A 15991-nucleotide genomic window follows, 5' to 3' on the forward strand; every position below is an offset into this window, starting at 1 on the left:
TGCATACAATGAACATTCCATCTTTATAATTCCACCTGTTAGTGGGCGTAATGCCAAGCTCTCGTCTCTCTTCTTCTACGATGTAAGCCGCACATCTGCGTTTGCCATTCTCAGCAATGAAGCATCAGCAGCGCAGGTTCAACGGGGAGACATCTGGCACTTTCGATCGGACGGCGCGAGGGCACATTGCCGATGCTTCCAAAACACACAGCCGTGAAAAAAACACGAGAGCAGCGTATGCCAAAACTTGTGGCGATGGAGGCGGGAGGGAATGCTGCACCGCCGTGAGAGGTAAACAGCAAACCCGTTATCATCCTCTCGCACGCTCACCAAACAGACGGGGAAGCCAAATATGTGGTGGCGCTGCGTTGCCGGCAAGGCTTGAGGCCCGTGACTGCAGACGTGAGCTTAATTTACACCAAGCGGTACCGTTCAGTTTGCTATGGAATGGTTTGTAACTGTAAAATCTTTAGTTACAAGTGGTGGTAGCAAACTTCATAACAAGCAGAAGTTTAATCATAAGAGAATTACACGTGTATTTAAATGTCATCAATCCTTAACTTACTAATTTAAATAAGTCGGCTAGCATAACGTTATCACACAATGCAAAACAACATTGAACCTAGCATAAACGTTGCTTACATTTTATATATATATATGTTAGGGATAGACCGATTATCGACCGGGCTGATCATCGGCGCCGATATTTGGCATGTTGACAAATATCGGCATCGGCCTTTTTACGAATTTGAAGGGCGATAAAGCTGTTATATCACTGAGCGGTGAATGCTTGCGAACGTATCGAATTTTGTGTTTTCATCAGGATTTCTGAGATGTTCACAGACACTTTTTAGTTGTTGCAAAGACATTTCGAACATATTCAGACAAATTCTCACCATCTGCGAAGATCTTTTGAACCCTGACGAAAACACAAAATTAGATACATTTGTCACTGCTGACACTGGGAAGTCGCAACACTTTTTTTTTTCTTTTTTTTTAAATAGATTAAAAAGAAAAAGAATTTAAAAAAATAAATAATTTAGAAATTACGTTGAAATTTTGGAAAACTTTATTTACAGTAGAAAACAATAAAAAATATTTATTTATCCACTGCAAACACTGGGAAGTCCCAACACTTTTTAATTTATATAAAATAATAATTAAAAAAAAAAATAAATTTAGGAAAACTAGATTTACAGTATAAAACTATTTATTTATTTATTTGCTTAGTTTTGAATTTAGCTTAACACATGCAGATGACCCTGGATGCTCCCTACAATTTCTACAATTTCTGTTAAAGTTTTAATTAAACAAAGCTGTCGATTCTTTCTATGTTTAAAATTAAAAGAAAAGGTAATTTTATTTTCTTATTTTTTACGCTATTATTTTCTCTTTTCCTGCAAATGAATATCGGCCTCCTTGGCGACTAATAATCGGTACCGGCATCGGCCCTGAAAAAAACTTATCGGTCTATCACTAATATACACACACACACATATATATATATATATATATATATATATATATATATATATATATATATAAATAAACTAAATCGGCCAAAAAACTTTAAAATCAAGGAACCACTATACTTGTATGTACCTACAGTATATCCCAAAAATAATGAAAATGAAATCTCCAAGCAGTCATGAATGTCCAAAGAACATGCGGCGAAACAGTCAAAAAATGGGAACTTGATGAGACTTAAAACTCCACTTAATCTGTAAAGCCTTGCCCAAGAGGAAAGGGGATATTAATATATGCATGGAAATGACCTGCGGCACTGTCAGTAAAGAGGGGCCAGCAGAGGTCAAATAGCCGCCTAACTGCACTTGAGTTTAATTAAAAAGACAAAGGGGGGCATAATTTTGGAGTGGACAGCGAAGATTACTGTTCAATGAGAAGGGGAGCTGAGCTCCGGCTCTTTCAGCGGGCCCGCGTCCCCTTTTTCCCATAAGGCCTTGCGCCATCTCCTCATCCCTTTGATGTGAATATAGACCATTTATTAGGGCCATAAAGGTTAATCTGGAAGCAGAGAGGATGATATCACATGGTGGGCACGGGCGCAGGCATCGGAGGAAAGTTCAAATTCACTTATCAGGTAATCATCTTCCGCCGTGTTTAATGAAAAACCTTGAAAGAGCAAAGTGGGACGTGGCGGGCTTTGAGTGTTTAAAAACTTGATTTGCTCGAATGAATTTAACACAATGGGAGTCAATATTCATTACGGGGAGGTCTGCTCGGTCAGAGGGGGTTCGTGATTGGGACGGCCGCATGATTTACTATATTGCAAAGTAACACGAGATGATGGATGTGTTCAATTGCGCAAAGTAACTGACTCAATGAATTTTTCATTACCCTGGTTGATGTGTTTGGGACAGAGAATTAGATAAGGGCGCTGATGAAACAGAGCTGCGGCTGTGTATCAAAAGGCCCCGAGGGCGCCGCTTTTAGATTCGTTCATTTGGCACACTTCGGTCCAAATTTAAAACAACCCCTTCTATATAATCCGACTGTAATTACCACTGTTTGGCTGGAAGGCGTGCACAAACATAACTGGGGGGGGGGAATTATATTTAATAAAAGTATATTGCACTAAAGGGAACACGGTGGTTAGCCCGTCTACGGTCCAGTCAAATACTGTGTGGGTTTTCTCCTGATAACTCTGGCTTCATCCCACGCTCTGAAAACAATCATGTAGGGTTAATTGAGGACTGCTTTTTCCATAGATGTGAATGTGAGAGTGAACGGTTGTTTGGAAATATGCCCTACGATTGGCTGGCGACCAATCTAGAGGAAATGAGAGAGCGAAAAAAAAAGATGGATTCATGAATATTTACCGTATTTTCTGCACTATAAGGCGCACCTTCAATGAATTTTATTTTCAAACTTTTTCCATATATAAGGCGCTACAGTAGAGGCTGGGGTTACGTTACGCATCCATTAGATGGTGCTGCGCTAAAGGGAATGTGAACAAAACAGTCAGATAGGTCAGTCAAACTTTATTAATAGATTACAAACCAGCTTTCTGACAACTCCGTTCACTCCCAAAATGAATAAACAGCTGTTTTATTATTTTGTCTGAGGTAAAGTATTAGTATTAGATGGCGGGATCTTCTGCGCATGCGCGTCAACGATCGTGCAGGGTCACCGATAGCGTGTTGACAGCGAGACCTGTTGCGGCGCAATATTGATCCATATATAAGGCGCACTTGATTATAAGGCGCATGGTCAGCTTTTGAAAAAAAACGAAGGCTTTTAGGTGCGCCTTATAGTGCGGAAAATACGGTACACATACAGCTCTAGAAAAAAACAAAAACAAGGATGCCCCCCCCCCCGTAAGAGGAAAAAAAAAAATAAAAAATTAAGAGTATGTTCGAGCATATCTGCGTGCAAGTTCAAACACAATGAAATATTTTCAAACATACTCAAAGTACGTTCGAACATACTCGCAAATACGTTCAAACATAATAACAAATGTTCGAACAAACAAGTATGTTCGAGCATACTCAAAAATTGTCACGATGGGGGGGGACCCAAATGCAGGGGGCAACAAAAACAGGGCAAGGCAGGGATGCAAGTAAAAAAGGGGTTTAATTCACAAAAAGGCAAACAAGGTACTCTTGTGAAAATAACAAAATTAACAAGAGCCAAAAAAAAATGACTAAAGCAACAAAAACAGGAGGGGAAACAAGACATTGCATGGCAAACATGGGATAACAGGGACAGCAACAATGACTCAAACAGAAGTGAAAGAAAGCAGGGGAACTAAATACACATGGTAACGAGAAAACAGCAGACACCTGGGCAAGATACAAAGAGGCTGATTGGTCAACACACTGGGAAGGGAAGACACACTCAGGTGGACGTGGTTCGACATAACGGGACAAGGGAAGAGACAAGGGATACGTGACAAACAACCAAAAGAAAACAAAATCACACCCCCACAAAACCAAAACATGACAAAAATGCATTCTAACATACTCAAAAATATGTTCGGACATACTCACAAATACATTCAAACAATCACAAATATGTACGACCATTAGGGCTGCACAATATATCGAAAAAATATCGATATCACGATATTGGCCCTTGCAATATGCATATCGCAAAGGCATGCAATAAGTTTTATATGGAATTTTATGCTTTTTATATGAATTTGACCAGTCATATGCTAACTAAAATGTGCATCGCCATTCAATAGTTGAAAATTATCAAGACATAATTACAATTAATTAACTAAGATTACATCAAGGTTGCTTATTTTGTCACATGAAAAATGTTTTTCTTTCATTAGGTAATAAAAATGTAATTTCTTTAGGTACATGTTAAACATCGCAATAATATCAATATCGCTATGTTAAGCAAGTATATCGCATATGGCATGTTTTTCCAATATCGTGCAGTCCTAACGACCATACTCGCAAATATGTTCGAACATACTCCAAAATATGTCCTAACATCCTCAAAAATATGTTTGAACATACTCAAAAATACGTACTAACATACTCAAAAATATGTTCAAACAATCGCAAATATGTTTGAACAATCGCAAATATGTTCGCACAGACAAGTAAATTCAAACATACTCAATAATATTTTCTAACATACTCACAAATACGTTCAATCCCAAATATGTTCGAACATACTCAAAAATACGTTCAAACAATCACAAATATGTTCGAACATAATCGCAAATATGTTCGCACAGACAAGTACATTCAAACATATTCAAAAATATGTTCGAACATACTCGCAAATACGTTCATACGTACTTGAGAGCTAAATGCTACAAACATAGCATATTATCCCACAATGCCGCGGGGTATTGCACAGGCATGACTGAAAAAAAAAAGAAAAAAAGTGCAACATTGGGCAAACTCCCATTTCCAAAATGGCCACGCCCAGAAACAAGCAAACGTCATCTTATATGAAATACTTTGATTTAATGGAGATTTGGAATAAACGAAAATCTGAGGAGAATCACAATTTCGGTAAAAAGAAAGTACTCATTAACAAAACATTCCCATCTATTCTAAATCACAAAGATAAGACCAGATTTGACAAGTTTAATCACTGCCCTGCAAAATGCCAAAAAATGGAGACGTAATCTGTTTCACACGACCCCTGATACTCATGTTTGTCCTTTTTTACTTAAATACTTTACTTAATATTCATCAGGTACGACCGATGCCTCGAGGTTGTATCGGCGTCATTAAAAGGCCGCGATAGATGCGGCGAGACGGCGAGTGGGAACATGGCAACCTGAAGAGAGAAAAAAAAAAAAAAAAAAAAAGGAAAAACCTTGGAGAATTACATAAGTCTACCAAGAATACGTGACGGTGGGAAATCAATAGAGCAACAATAACAACACATAAAGGCGCAGGCGGCACAAGCGGACCATTACAGTAAACACCGTGTTCGGCTAGAGTGAGCTGTCTATTCACCGGTGAGTAATCATCTCACTGTCGAATACGCAACTGGAGGATCAGAAGGGAAAATTGGAGCCGACCAACTTCAGTCTACAACAAAGTTAGTGTTTATCACGTGGATGCGTTCGTCGCTGTCGGACTAAACGGACCACCACCACCGCGAAGCAGTGTGAATGAAGTTACTCTCCACAACTGTAGGGGGAGCCCTGTGCCTAGTATTCTATTTAACGCTACAGGTGAAATTTGACACTTTTTTTTTTTTTTTTTTTTCCACTGGCTTTGTCCAAATGTCCACCCTTGTCCCCTACCCGAACCCCTCATTCACGACATAGCAACTCACGATATAGTAGCGATGTAACGATATCCAAACGATATGAAGGTCACCATACGATAATTATCACGATATTGTGGGGGGTGCTGGCGATATTTAAAAAAGATCACAATATGGTATAAAAAAAAGAGCTTATACTTAAAAAAAAAAAAAAAAGCGCAATATTGTGCTTTTGTACGTAACAGCAATGCATATAAACCACCTACAATCTCTAATAACAATATTGAGACACTTACTTGCTAATGCAAGCACACATTGATCGCTTCACAAGCAAATTAGGTTCCCCCTCATCTGACAATTAGCATAATTTTAAACATAGAAGGCCAAAACATCCCTCATGAAAATTAAATTGCACTAAAAAAATAGCCACTAGAGGGTGCTAGAATTGCACAAATGGAAATCAACCTGATTTTTTTTTAAAAAGATGTGTTCCTTTTAAATATTGTGAACATGACGACGACGATATTGTGGCAGTTTTAATATCACGATATCACGATATTGTGACATCCCGACTATATAGTGGCTTAATATGTGGTGCCCTCATTCTGTTTGGCGATTCGGACAGCCAGCTCACTACATTCACCCCCTAACCCTAACCCTAACCCTAACCCCCCCCCCCCCCCCTCTCCAACTATTTATTGTGAATGAAAATGTTTTCAAACTGTACTTTAGTTCCTTTGTTGTAAATATTTTAACCAATATCTTAAAATTGAAATAACATTGTGTAATAAGCTACCGTATTTTCCGCACTATAAGGCGCACCTTCAATGAATGACATATTTTAAAACGTTTTTCCATATATGAGGCGCACTGCATTATAAGGTGGATAGAGTAGAAGCTACTGCAGTGGCTGGGGTTGCATTAAGCGTACAATTTTGTACAAAATTGTGTTCAATTGCTATAAAAGCATGGAACCGATCAAATGAAAGATTAAAGTCTCTTCTTTCATCAGGAAAAAAAGGATGTTTCTACCTGTTTCCGTTTTGCAGCAGTTAGCATTAGAAGAGAGCTAAGTTTCATCAGTTTTCACAAATCTATTTACAATTCAAAGTAATTTAGCTTTTTTTCTAGATGGCCCTGGTTGATCTCATATGCTCTGCTGCCACCTGCTGGCCGTTTGTGTAATAACTACCATTTCTGCAACCGTTCTATGCAGTTGAGAGGCTGCATCAAAGCCTTCTGTATGCTCTAGCATAAAAAAACAAAAAACAACAACAACGTATAAATACGTCTTTGGGACACTTAAAACATAAAAAAACGGATTTACACGTTATTGGGAGCAAATGAGTTATAAGGCGCACTGTCGGTTTTTGAGAAAATGAAAGGCTTTTAGGTGCGCCTTATAATGCAGAAAATGCGGTACAAGTTGTTTTGATGTTTCACTTGTTTGACTGTGACGCGTTTTTTTGGAAAAAAAAAAAAAAAGTACATTGAGTCAGCCGTTCATGTTGATTCAGTGGCTAATTTCAAAAATGAGTGCGGAGCCTATCCCAGCTGACTTCAGGCAGACTGCTCCTTGGACTGCTGCCAATCAATCACAAGGCACACATGAGCAACTATTTCAGGCATTTACGACCTCAATGGAGCATTTTAACAAAACAGAATTTTGTCACATTCCGAGCTATCGTGACTTCCTCGTGTCAATGTAGAACATTGTGGTAAGGTCGGCTTCTCTTCACGGCATTATTTGGATAAACTATACGTGACTTTTTTCCCTTTGACAATCTTTTAAGATGGCTCCTCTCACTTCAACAGCCCACACTTGCCAGATTCTCCTCTCAACATGCGTGGGAGGAATCACGCAGCAGCGTCTTGGGTGCCTTCAAATCCCCAACACAAACAGGGGAGCACTTTTAGGCCTTTTTACACTCAAGACGTTATTACGTAAAAAACTAAAAGCTGTAATTGTCATTTGACTGCATTCTGTCCTTAATCTTAACACGCAGCAATCAGAAAACCTTGATTGACCTTACAAAATGCTGCAGGAACTCCCATAAAACTCGTTATATCACATCGCAACAACGGACGTCCATTACTGATAATATCTTTCACATTTGTGAGCCGTGACCCGAAAATTCTTATTTAATCCAACCGGAAAAAAAAAGAATCGGGGCCGTCAGCGCGGAAGCAGCGATTCCCATTATACTATTTACAGTTCGGCCATGCTTTCACAACCTTAATTATTTCCAGTGTAATCTCAAAGAGACGAGCTAATTATGCGGCGCCGCTAAAATGGTTATAAACCCTCATGAATTGCGCTAACAAGAGATATCCCATAATGTGTCTGTGATTAGCATTGCTCTCATTTTTAAGCGCGGCGCTTCCACTGGCTCGCCTCACAATTTGAATGCTGCCATCAGACGGGGAGGCTAGCGTGGCGTGACCACGGGGGGGGAACAAAAAAAACAAAAAAACTAGAAAAACAAACAAAAAAACAAGAACTTGGCAATCATTATCAAGATGATAGCAAACAAAAACTAATGAAATAACTGAAGATGAAAAAATATTTTCATCAACAAAATAAAGAAAACTGTTTTTTAAATAAATATGCAAATAATAGATAAATAAATAAATAAATAAATAAATAAATAAATGTTAAAATAAATATACAAATAATAAATAAATAAATAAATAAATATACAAATATAAATAAATAAATAAATACATTTTAAAATAAATATACAAATAATAAATACATAAATAAATATACAAATAATAAATACATAAATAAATAAATACATTTTAAAATAAATATACAAATAATAAATATATAAATAAATATACAAATAATAAATAAATAAATAAATAAATAAATAAATAAATAAATAAATAAATAAATAACAAAAGCTACCTGAAACTTCAGCTTCTGTTTGTGTAAAAAAAAAAAAGAAAAAAAAAAAAAGTTCGGGTTAGGGTTAGGGTTACCTATCGAATCGTGACCTATGAATCGTGATACGAATCGAATCGTCAGGTACCAGGCAATTCACACCCCTAGAATATACGTATTCGTTCTTCTGAAAAATGAAACGAAACGTGTTGGACTGCATTGGACTTGTTTAGTAACAACGCAGAAGTACAACAGAAATGGGGGAAGAAAAAAAAAGGCTTGGGAAAGTTTCCGGAAAGGTTTGCTTAAAAAGCACCAGGTGGTGACATCTTCATTTTTCACAGCCCAAAAGTGAGCCTGCGCGCTTCTCCTCGCGCTCCCCTATGCATTATTCTTGCTTTAAGCAGCGAGTCTCCTCAGGGGGACTGGGGGGGTGGGGGGGTGGTATTGTTTTACAACACACCCAGCTGCGGCCTACTTGCCTGGCCTGGGGTTCTTTTTCAAGGAGTTGTCTTCGGTGACCCCTCTCTCTGGCAGTTATTAATAATAACACGTGCCGGGGAATAGTTCACCTTGTAGCGCTCTGAGGCCGCTGCGTGTATGTCTAGCTTCATACAGGGTGGGGGGGTCCCCCGGGGGGGGGGGGGGGGGGGTGGCGGGGGGGGGGGGGCGGAGAAAGAACGGGAGGCGGGAGGGGCTCGAAAGGTAAAGCAAGCCAAGCTGAGATGCAGACAAAAGACATCAAACAAAGTTCCCCCCCACCACCTTGCATGTAATTAGAATCAGGTATCATCTCCAGCCCTGCGAAGGCGATGGAGAGTCTTGATTAGCGGCATCAAAGGAGGCCAAGAGGGCCGAGACTCGCGACGGAGGGCTATGCGTGCGTGCCGAACGGGAGGGGTGAAGAAGAAAAAAAAAAAAAAAAAAAAGATGAAGGCTAAAGATGCTGGAGTGCCGAGGCTGACAGACCGAGTGCCGCATTCTCCACCTCCGAGTCCCCATTAAAAGCTCGAGCAGGCGAAGCCTTTTGTGCATGCTGAGTGCTCCATTGTAATAACAAGCAGCCCAGATAGGATTCAATCTGGAGCCTCACTGAAGCTTTCCTGACAAAATTCTGCCGCTAAAGTGTTCAAAGCGCTCGACAAATGAACGCTCCCTTTTCTTTCCCAGTGCAAAGAAATAGTTTAAGTTTCCCAGGAAGGACATTGTCGTCTGTCTTTTTTTTTTTTCTTTTTTTTCCTTTTCCCCCCAGCAGGAATTTGCGCAGCTTGACATCCTAATTGATTACGCGGAAGTCAAACTGCAGCTGGTTTTATCTAAATATGGACGCGGTGTAGTAATACGGGTGGCATTCGCGGGCACAGCGGGCACCGCGACCTTTCGCGGAGCCACATTCGTCAAGACACAGATGCTACCTCGCGAAACAAAAAAAAGGGCAAAATGAATATGAGAGTGAGCGTATGGATGCATACGGAAGGAGGGAAAAATCTTGACCGAGCAAGTCGCCAGTCAAAAACAGCATGTCAGAAAACGTTTCCGCGTATCAAACGAGATGCAGCCGGCCGCCACCGATACTCTAAACACAGCATACAGTGTTTTATAATAATACTTCGCAATATTTAACATGTGCATATTTTTGGCGACAAAGTGAAGCGTGGAGAGTCTCTGTCGTGAATGCAGCCTCTGAAACATCCACAATCTCTCGTTCATTCTTCTTGTATTATTAGTTTGTGAAACAAAACGAATAAGACTGTGTTGGAACAAATTTGCACACTTAAAATATGAAATGGAAATTTGAACATCAAACCACTTCCTAGTGCATTTTTCAAGGTTCAACTACATTTATTGTGATCTTTTGTCAGGGGGAATGAAACGTATTGTGCACCTTGCATTCAACAGGTTAAAATATGGCAAAATATGAGATATGGTGCAAAAAAAAAAAAAAAAGTCTACACACTCATGTTCATATGTTTTTGTGATCTAAAAAACTGAGACCCAGATAAATCTTTTTTTTTTCTTTTTTTTTTAATTCCACCATTAATTTAACCTATATGATGTACAGCTCCGTTGAGGGAAAACAAAAGTTGAGAGGAAGAGCAAAATAAACAGCTGAGATAATGTGGTTGCACAAGTGTGCACACCCTCATAACTAGCCACACCCATTGAAGCTTATGTAAAATGAGCATCAGCACGCGCCTGCCAACATTTAAAGTAGGGATGGGCGGGTACCGATACCGGCCGATACCAGTCTTTTTTCAAGTACTCGAGTACTCGTGACGGCAACGAGTACAAGCGCGGGGGGGGGGGGGGGGGGTAGACGTTCAGTAAGTCCTCCTTGCCTGTAGCTGGCGCTACCCTGCAGCAGTTTAACATCATGGCAAATCATGAGGATCACTTCCTGTTTTGACAACAATGAACCCACCAAAACTTCACAAGGTTTGGAAATACTTCAAAATTGTGAATCCTAAACTAAAAGGGCATTTTTGTGTTTTATTTTGAGCGTTAACACTATTGAAGAGTGACTGTGCTGTTTTTTTGTCAAAATTAAAGTAAATATTTTTGTTTAAAAATATTTTTTTGTGATTTTTTTTATATTTATCAAAATGTACTACTGCTATGGGCACTTGGTATCGGTGTCGGTGAGTACTGAGGGTCTGAGTACCGGTATCGGTCTGAAAAAAAGTGGTATTGAACATCCGTAATTTAAAGTGCAATAGTTTGGTTGTTCTAGTAGGCTTATCATTGTGGTTTTTTTTTCCCTGAGTAAAAGCCCTAAAGCTTTGTGTTAAGTATTTGAAATTGTTCTTAATTCTTAAGGCCTCTGTTTCAGTTCAAGTTCAACTTGGTTCATCAAACATAACAAAATTCCCAACAAGAAAATTGCCACAAAACTGTCGAAAACGAAAGAATGTCAGGAAAAGCCTACTAGAACATCGGAACTTTATTTGAGGCTAGTCAGTTACTCGATGGCTGACTCCCATTCAACATGGAAGTGGTGAACGGGTGTGTAGACTTTTCATATCCATCTGTGGAAGGATCTTTGACGACAAAAGCGAGCGACACAAATTCAAAATTGCGCTCGGAAAACGGCGCTTGTGAGTAATCAGGCGCCGCAGCCGACGGAATATCCCTTTTCTTATTAAAGCGATGACACATGTTCACCAGCGGGAATGTATCTAAATGAGATTTCCGAGGAGAATAGATGGCTTTGAGACAGGCTAAGCTTTTTTTTTTTTTCTCTCTTCGCTGCCTGTCACTATGCGGCGATAAAGGTTGACGTGATGTCACAGTCACGCCTGACGCCGACATACAAATGTGTAATAAGCTTGATGTGAGATATAAAAAAAAAAAAAAAGAAGCTATTTTGTACTCATTTTTTGGGGGGGCGTTTTGATTCTGAAGAAGAAGCGTAAAAAAAACCAAAAAAAAAACAACTTTAAACCATGCTCTACATTTGGTTATCGCTCAGCTTTGTAAAAAACTGAATAAATCCAGCTGTGTTGACTGATGTGCGCTTTTGCTTGCGTTCACAATCTTAGTAAAACCACTGTAGAGGAAAATTGGAAGTTGAGGGGGGAAAAAAAAAAATGAATGAATACATAGATAAATAAATAAAGCCTTCTCCCGGTGCCGCCTTTAAAATGGACGCTCGGAATTTACGGTTTTCCATTAACTGATGCCCAACAGCTTTTTTTTTTTTTTTTTTTTTTTTTTCCATGCGGCCCAGCCCTCCTGGCCTTGTTGCGTTAGCTCTTAGCGTCGAAAATAGCGCATCAGCATAAACAAAGTGGCGCTATTACCTGGAATCACCGACGGGAAAAGCCTGCGAAAAAAGGGGGCTCGTTTATGGATACGTTATTCATAGGGAGCAAAGTACAAATCAAGCTGGAGGAGATAATACCCGTAATTTTCTTTGCATTCCTCGCTGTGCATCATATTCAATCGCGCCGGGGGACTGCTGAAGCCTTAAGTATTATTCCCACTGTTTCTTTCTTTTCATTTGAGGGGGATTATTACTCCTCTGCCGATTTTTAGACCCCTGCAGAATTCTATTAACCCTTGTTATGTCAGGCTTAATAACATACCAACCCGCTAAACAGAACAGGAGCACCCGTGTCATGATATAAAAATGGACAGATTCTGACATTGTGATTCCCCCCCCCCCGCCGCCGTCGCGTCTAACCCCGGGCTGACACAAGCGAGATAAACACGAGTCCAAATAATATACAGAAAGCGCTTTTTTTTTTTTTTTTTTTACGAGAGCGAGCGCGTTTGCGCGGTTGCGGGGGTCATGAATCTGTCGCAAGTCCTGATAACGTAAATCATTCCATTTTAAGGCAAGGTGAGGCCGAGTCAATGGAATGTCCTCGCAAAGTGATGGAAAGTGTAAAATTGCAGCGTTCTTGTAATATCGCCCGCATTGATTGGCCCGGTGACGGAGCCTGACTTTTTTTTTCCGTGCGGATGGGGAGCGCTGCCGTTTGCTGGATTTGCCGCTCATTCGCCAGCCGCGTCGTGTTTTGGGGAGACGTCGCGGCATGTCGTGACGGTGAACGCGGAATCAATTCAGTCACCTTGAAGATGAAAGAATAACATGTTGGAATCGGCCGCATACCTCGGGAAAATGCGCACGATTGGGAAAGGACAGAAATTTTAAGTCGGTAGCTGAAAACGTGAAATGACAGAACTATGTACCGTATTTTCCGCACTATAAGGCGCACTGCATTATAAGGCGCACCTTCAATGAATGACATATTTTTAAACTTTTTCCATATATAAGGCGCGGCAGTAGAGGCTGGGGTTACGTTATGCATCCATTAGATGGTGCTGCGCTAAAGGGAATGTCAACAAAACAGTCAGATAGGTCAGTCAAACTTTATTAATAGATTACAAACCACATTTCTGACAACTCCGTTCACTCCCAAAATGAATAAACAGCTGTTTTATTATTTTCTCTGAGGTAAAGTATTAGTATTAGCTAGCGATCCAAGATGGCGGGATCTTCTGCGCATGCGCGTCAACGATCGTGTATTGTCACAGACAGCGTCTTGACAGCGAGACCTGTTGCGGCTCAATATTGATCCATATATAAGGCGCATGGTCAGCTTTTGAGAAATTTGAAGGCTTTTAGGTGCGCCTTATAGTGCGGAAAATACGGTAGTTGTGAATTGCGGAGAAGTTACCTACAGTATTTTTCGGATTATAAATCTCATTTTTTTTCATAGTTTGCGAGGGTGCGACTTATACTCTGGTGAGACTTTTGTGTGAAATTATTAACACATTTCTATATCATTTCACATGTTATTTTCACACTAAACCCCAAGAGGGCGCTCTAGGCCTGTGTTGATAATTTCAACATTGCCAGTAGAAGAGGAAGCGGCGCGTCATCTACCTCCCGAGTTGGGGGAGTTGTTTAAAAGTGACACCGAGGATGAAGATTTCATTGGATTTTGTGATTTGAAGTGAAACTGATAGTTTGGTAAAATTGTTAGCATGTTCTTTATGATAGTTATATGAATAACCTGTAGTGATGGGAACATAATTCACTCACGAAGGGAGAGTTCTGGGTGGGAAGGTTTTGTTATGTGGAAAAGGGGAGTTAGCCTGTTAGCTTCTAGCTCAGTGGGGAGTTGCTGTTAAAACCTCAGAAGCTGATGTCAATAAAACCTCCGTGCTTCAACACTCCGCCTCCGACTCCCGTCACTGACTCCAAGCTCATTATATGAAACACGGCACAACAACAACTATTTAAGTTAGCTCACAAAACTAGCTGGCTAGCTAACTTAACCGCGGGGGGGGGATGTTTTCACAGTTTTGAAACCGCAAAATTTGGTTGGTGTTGGTAACATCACTCTTATCTGTTGTGAAGACATTCTTTCTCACTTTTCAGGGACTTTTATGCTAAAGTATTCAACTTAAACGTTAACTACGAATTGAACCGTGTTTACTAAACGTCAAGTATCATGTTAGCCGCAACATGGAATAATTTCTTAGTGTTAGTTGACCATTTAAGACAAAAGATTGGACCGATGTTTTTCTTTTGTGCAATTGGATTCCAGTTTTAAAGAGGAAGGAATTAGCCAGTGGCTAATGTAGCAGCCATGCTAATTTCTTTGGGGTTTGCTTGTCGTTTACAAGCTTCTTGTTGCTTTGAGCTATGCCAACAACATAACACAATATCTCACTGTGTGACTAAGACTTACTTAAAATCATACAGGCTACAGTATCAAAATTATAGTTAGCTGCTAGAGCTAAAATTGTTTTCTACTTAGACGGACCAAACCATGACAACTGGGTTGGGTAAAAAATGTAACTAAAAATTCACCTCAACAAGGGAAGACATGATGAGACAAATTTTAGACCGACTACAACCACATTATTGAAGTAATAAACTGAAAATGAGCAACTCACACATTCCATTCCCGTTTAAACGCAACGTGTTTGAGAGCACAAGACGGTGTTGAACAAAAAAAAAAAGTACAAGTATTTGTTTGAGAAAAACATTGGCCAAACACGAAGAAGGCAGCGTTAAAAATGTGTTTCTCGTCTTTCGGCATACGAACTAACCTCTCAAATTGAAGCAAGATTGATTTGAGTGGAAAACGGCGGATTGTTTTGTTGAACGCGTCCCTTACCGTAGGTAGTCTCTCCGGCAGAGGATGAGGTTGGCTTTGGTGTAGAGCGTGGAGCCCACCTCGCCCAGCCTGCAGTCGCAGCAGGCGCACTTGAGGCAGTCTTCGTGCCAGTACTTATCGAGGGCCTTCAGCAGGTAGCGGTCCTTGATCTTCCGGTTGCAGCCGGCACAGCCCTTTGGCTTCGTGTCCGGCTGGACGGAAAGCATTTGTATACCTGCGACAAGGTGAGACGCAAAAGCAAAAGTTACATGCAAACTCAAATCAAGGACGTGTGCGTATATTTTCTTGGGAAGGTATATTATATTATATTATATTTTATTACATTATATTATATAATAATATAATATAATATAAAATAATATAATAAAATATATTATATTATATAATAATATAATTATTATATCATATTTTATATTATATTATATTATATTGTATTATATTATATTATATTATCACTCTTATGTGAAAAACACTTCATTTTTTGTAACGTTTTTGGGAATAAGCTGAACGCAGACATCCCAAAAACGTAAAAAAAAATAAATAAAAAAACAAACCTAAAAATGCACATGAGATTTTTTTACGTAGCAGCGACGATATATAATATAATATAATATAATATAATATAATATAATATAATATAATATTAGGATGTGTGAAATGCGTAGTACCTGGCGATTCGATCTGTATCACAATTCGATTCGGTACCGATTAATACTATGTCACAAAGTCGATTATTGAGTTGTTTTTTGTTTTTTTGTTTTTT

The 15991-nt window shown here is 39.5% G+C and overlaps 1 protein-coding gene across 1 annotated transcript in view; it reads right to left on the reverse strand.

Moving 5' to 3' along the window:
• Positions 1-15446, reverse strand: part of LOC144004125 (LIM domain only protein 3) — a 43802-nt gene extending 28356 nt beyond the window's left edge. The window contains exon 1 of the mRNA XM_077501086.1: positions 15229-15446. Coding sequence (XP_077357212.1) covers positions 15229-15434 — 206 coding nt within the window. The 5' untranslated portion in view covers positions 15435-15446. The remainder of the gene's footprint in view (positions 1-15228) is intronic.
• Positions 15447-15991: the final 545 nt, after the last annotated feature.

This window comes from Festucalex cinctus, chromosome 16 (assembly GCF_051991245.1).
Source record: "Festucalex cinctus isolate MCC-2025b chromosome 16, RoL_Fcin_1.0, whole genome shotgun sequence".
NCBI classification, from domain to species: domain Eukaryota; kingdom Metazoa; phylum Chordata; class Actinopteri; order Syngnathiformes; family Syngnathidae; genus Festucalex; species Festucalex cinctus.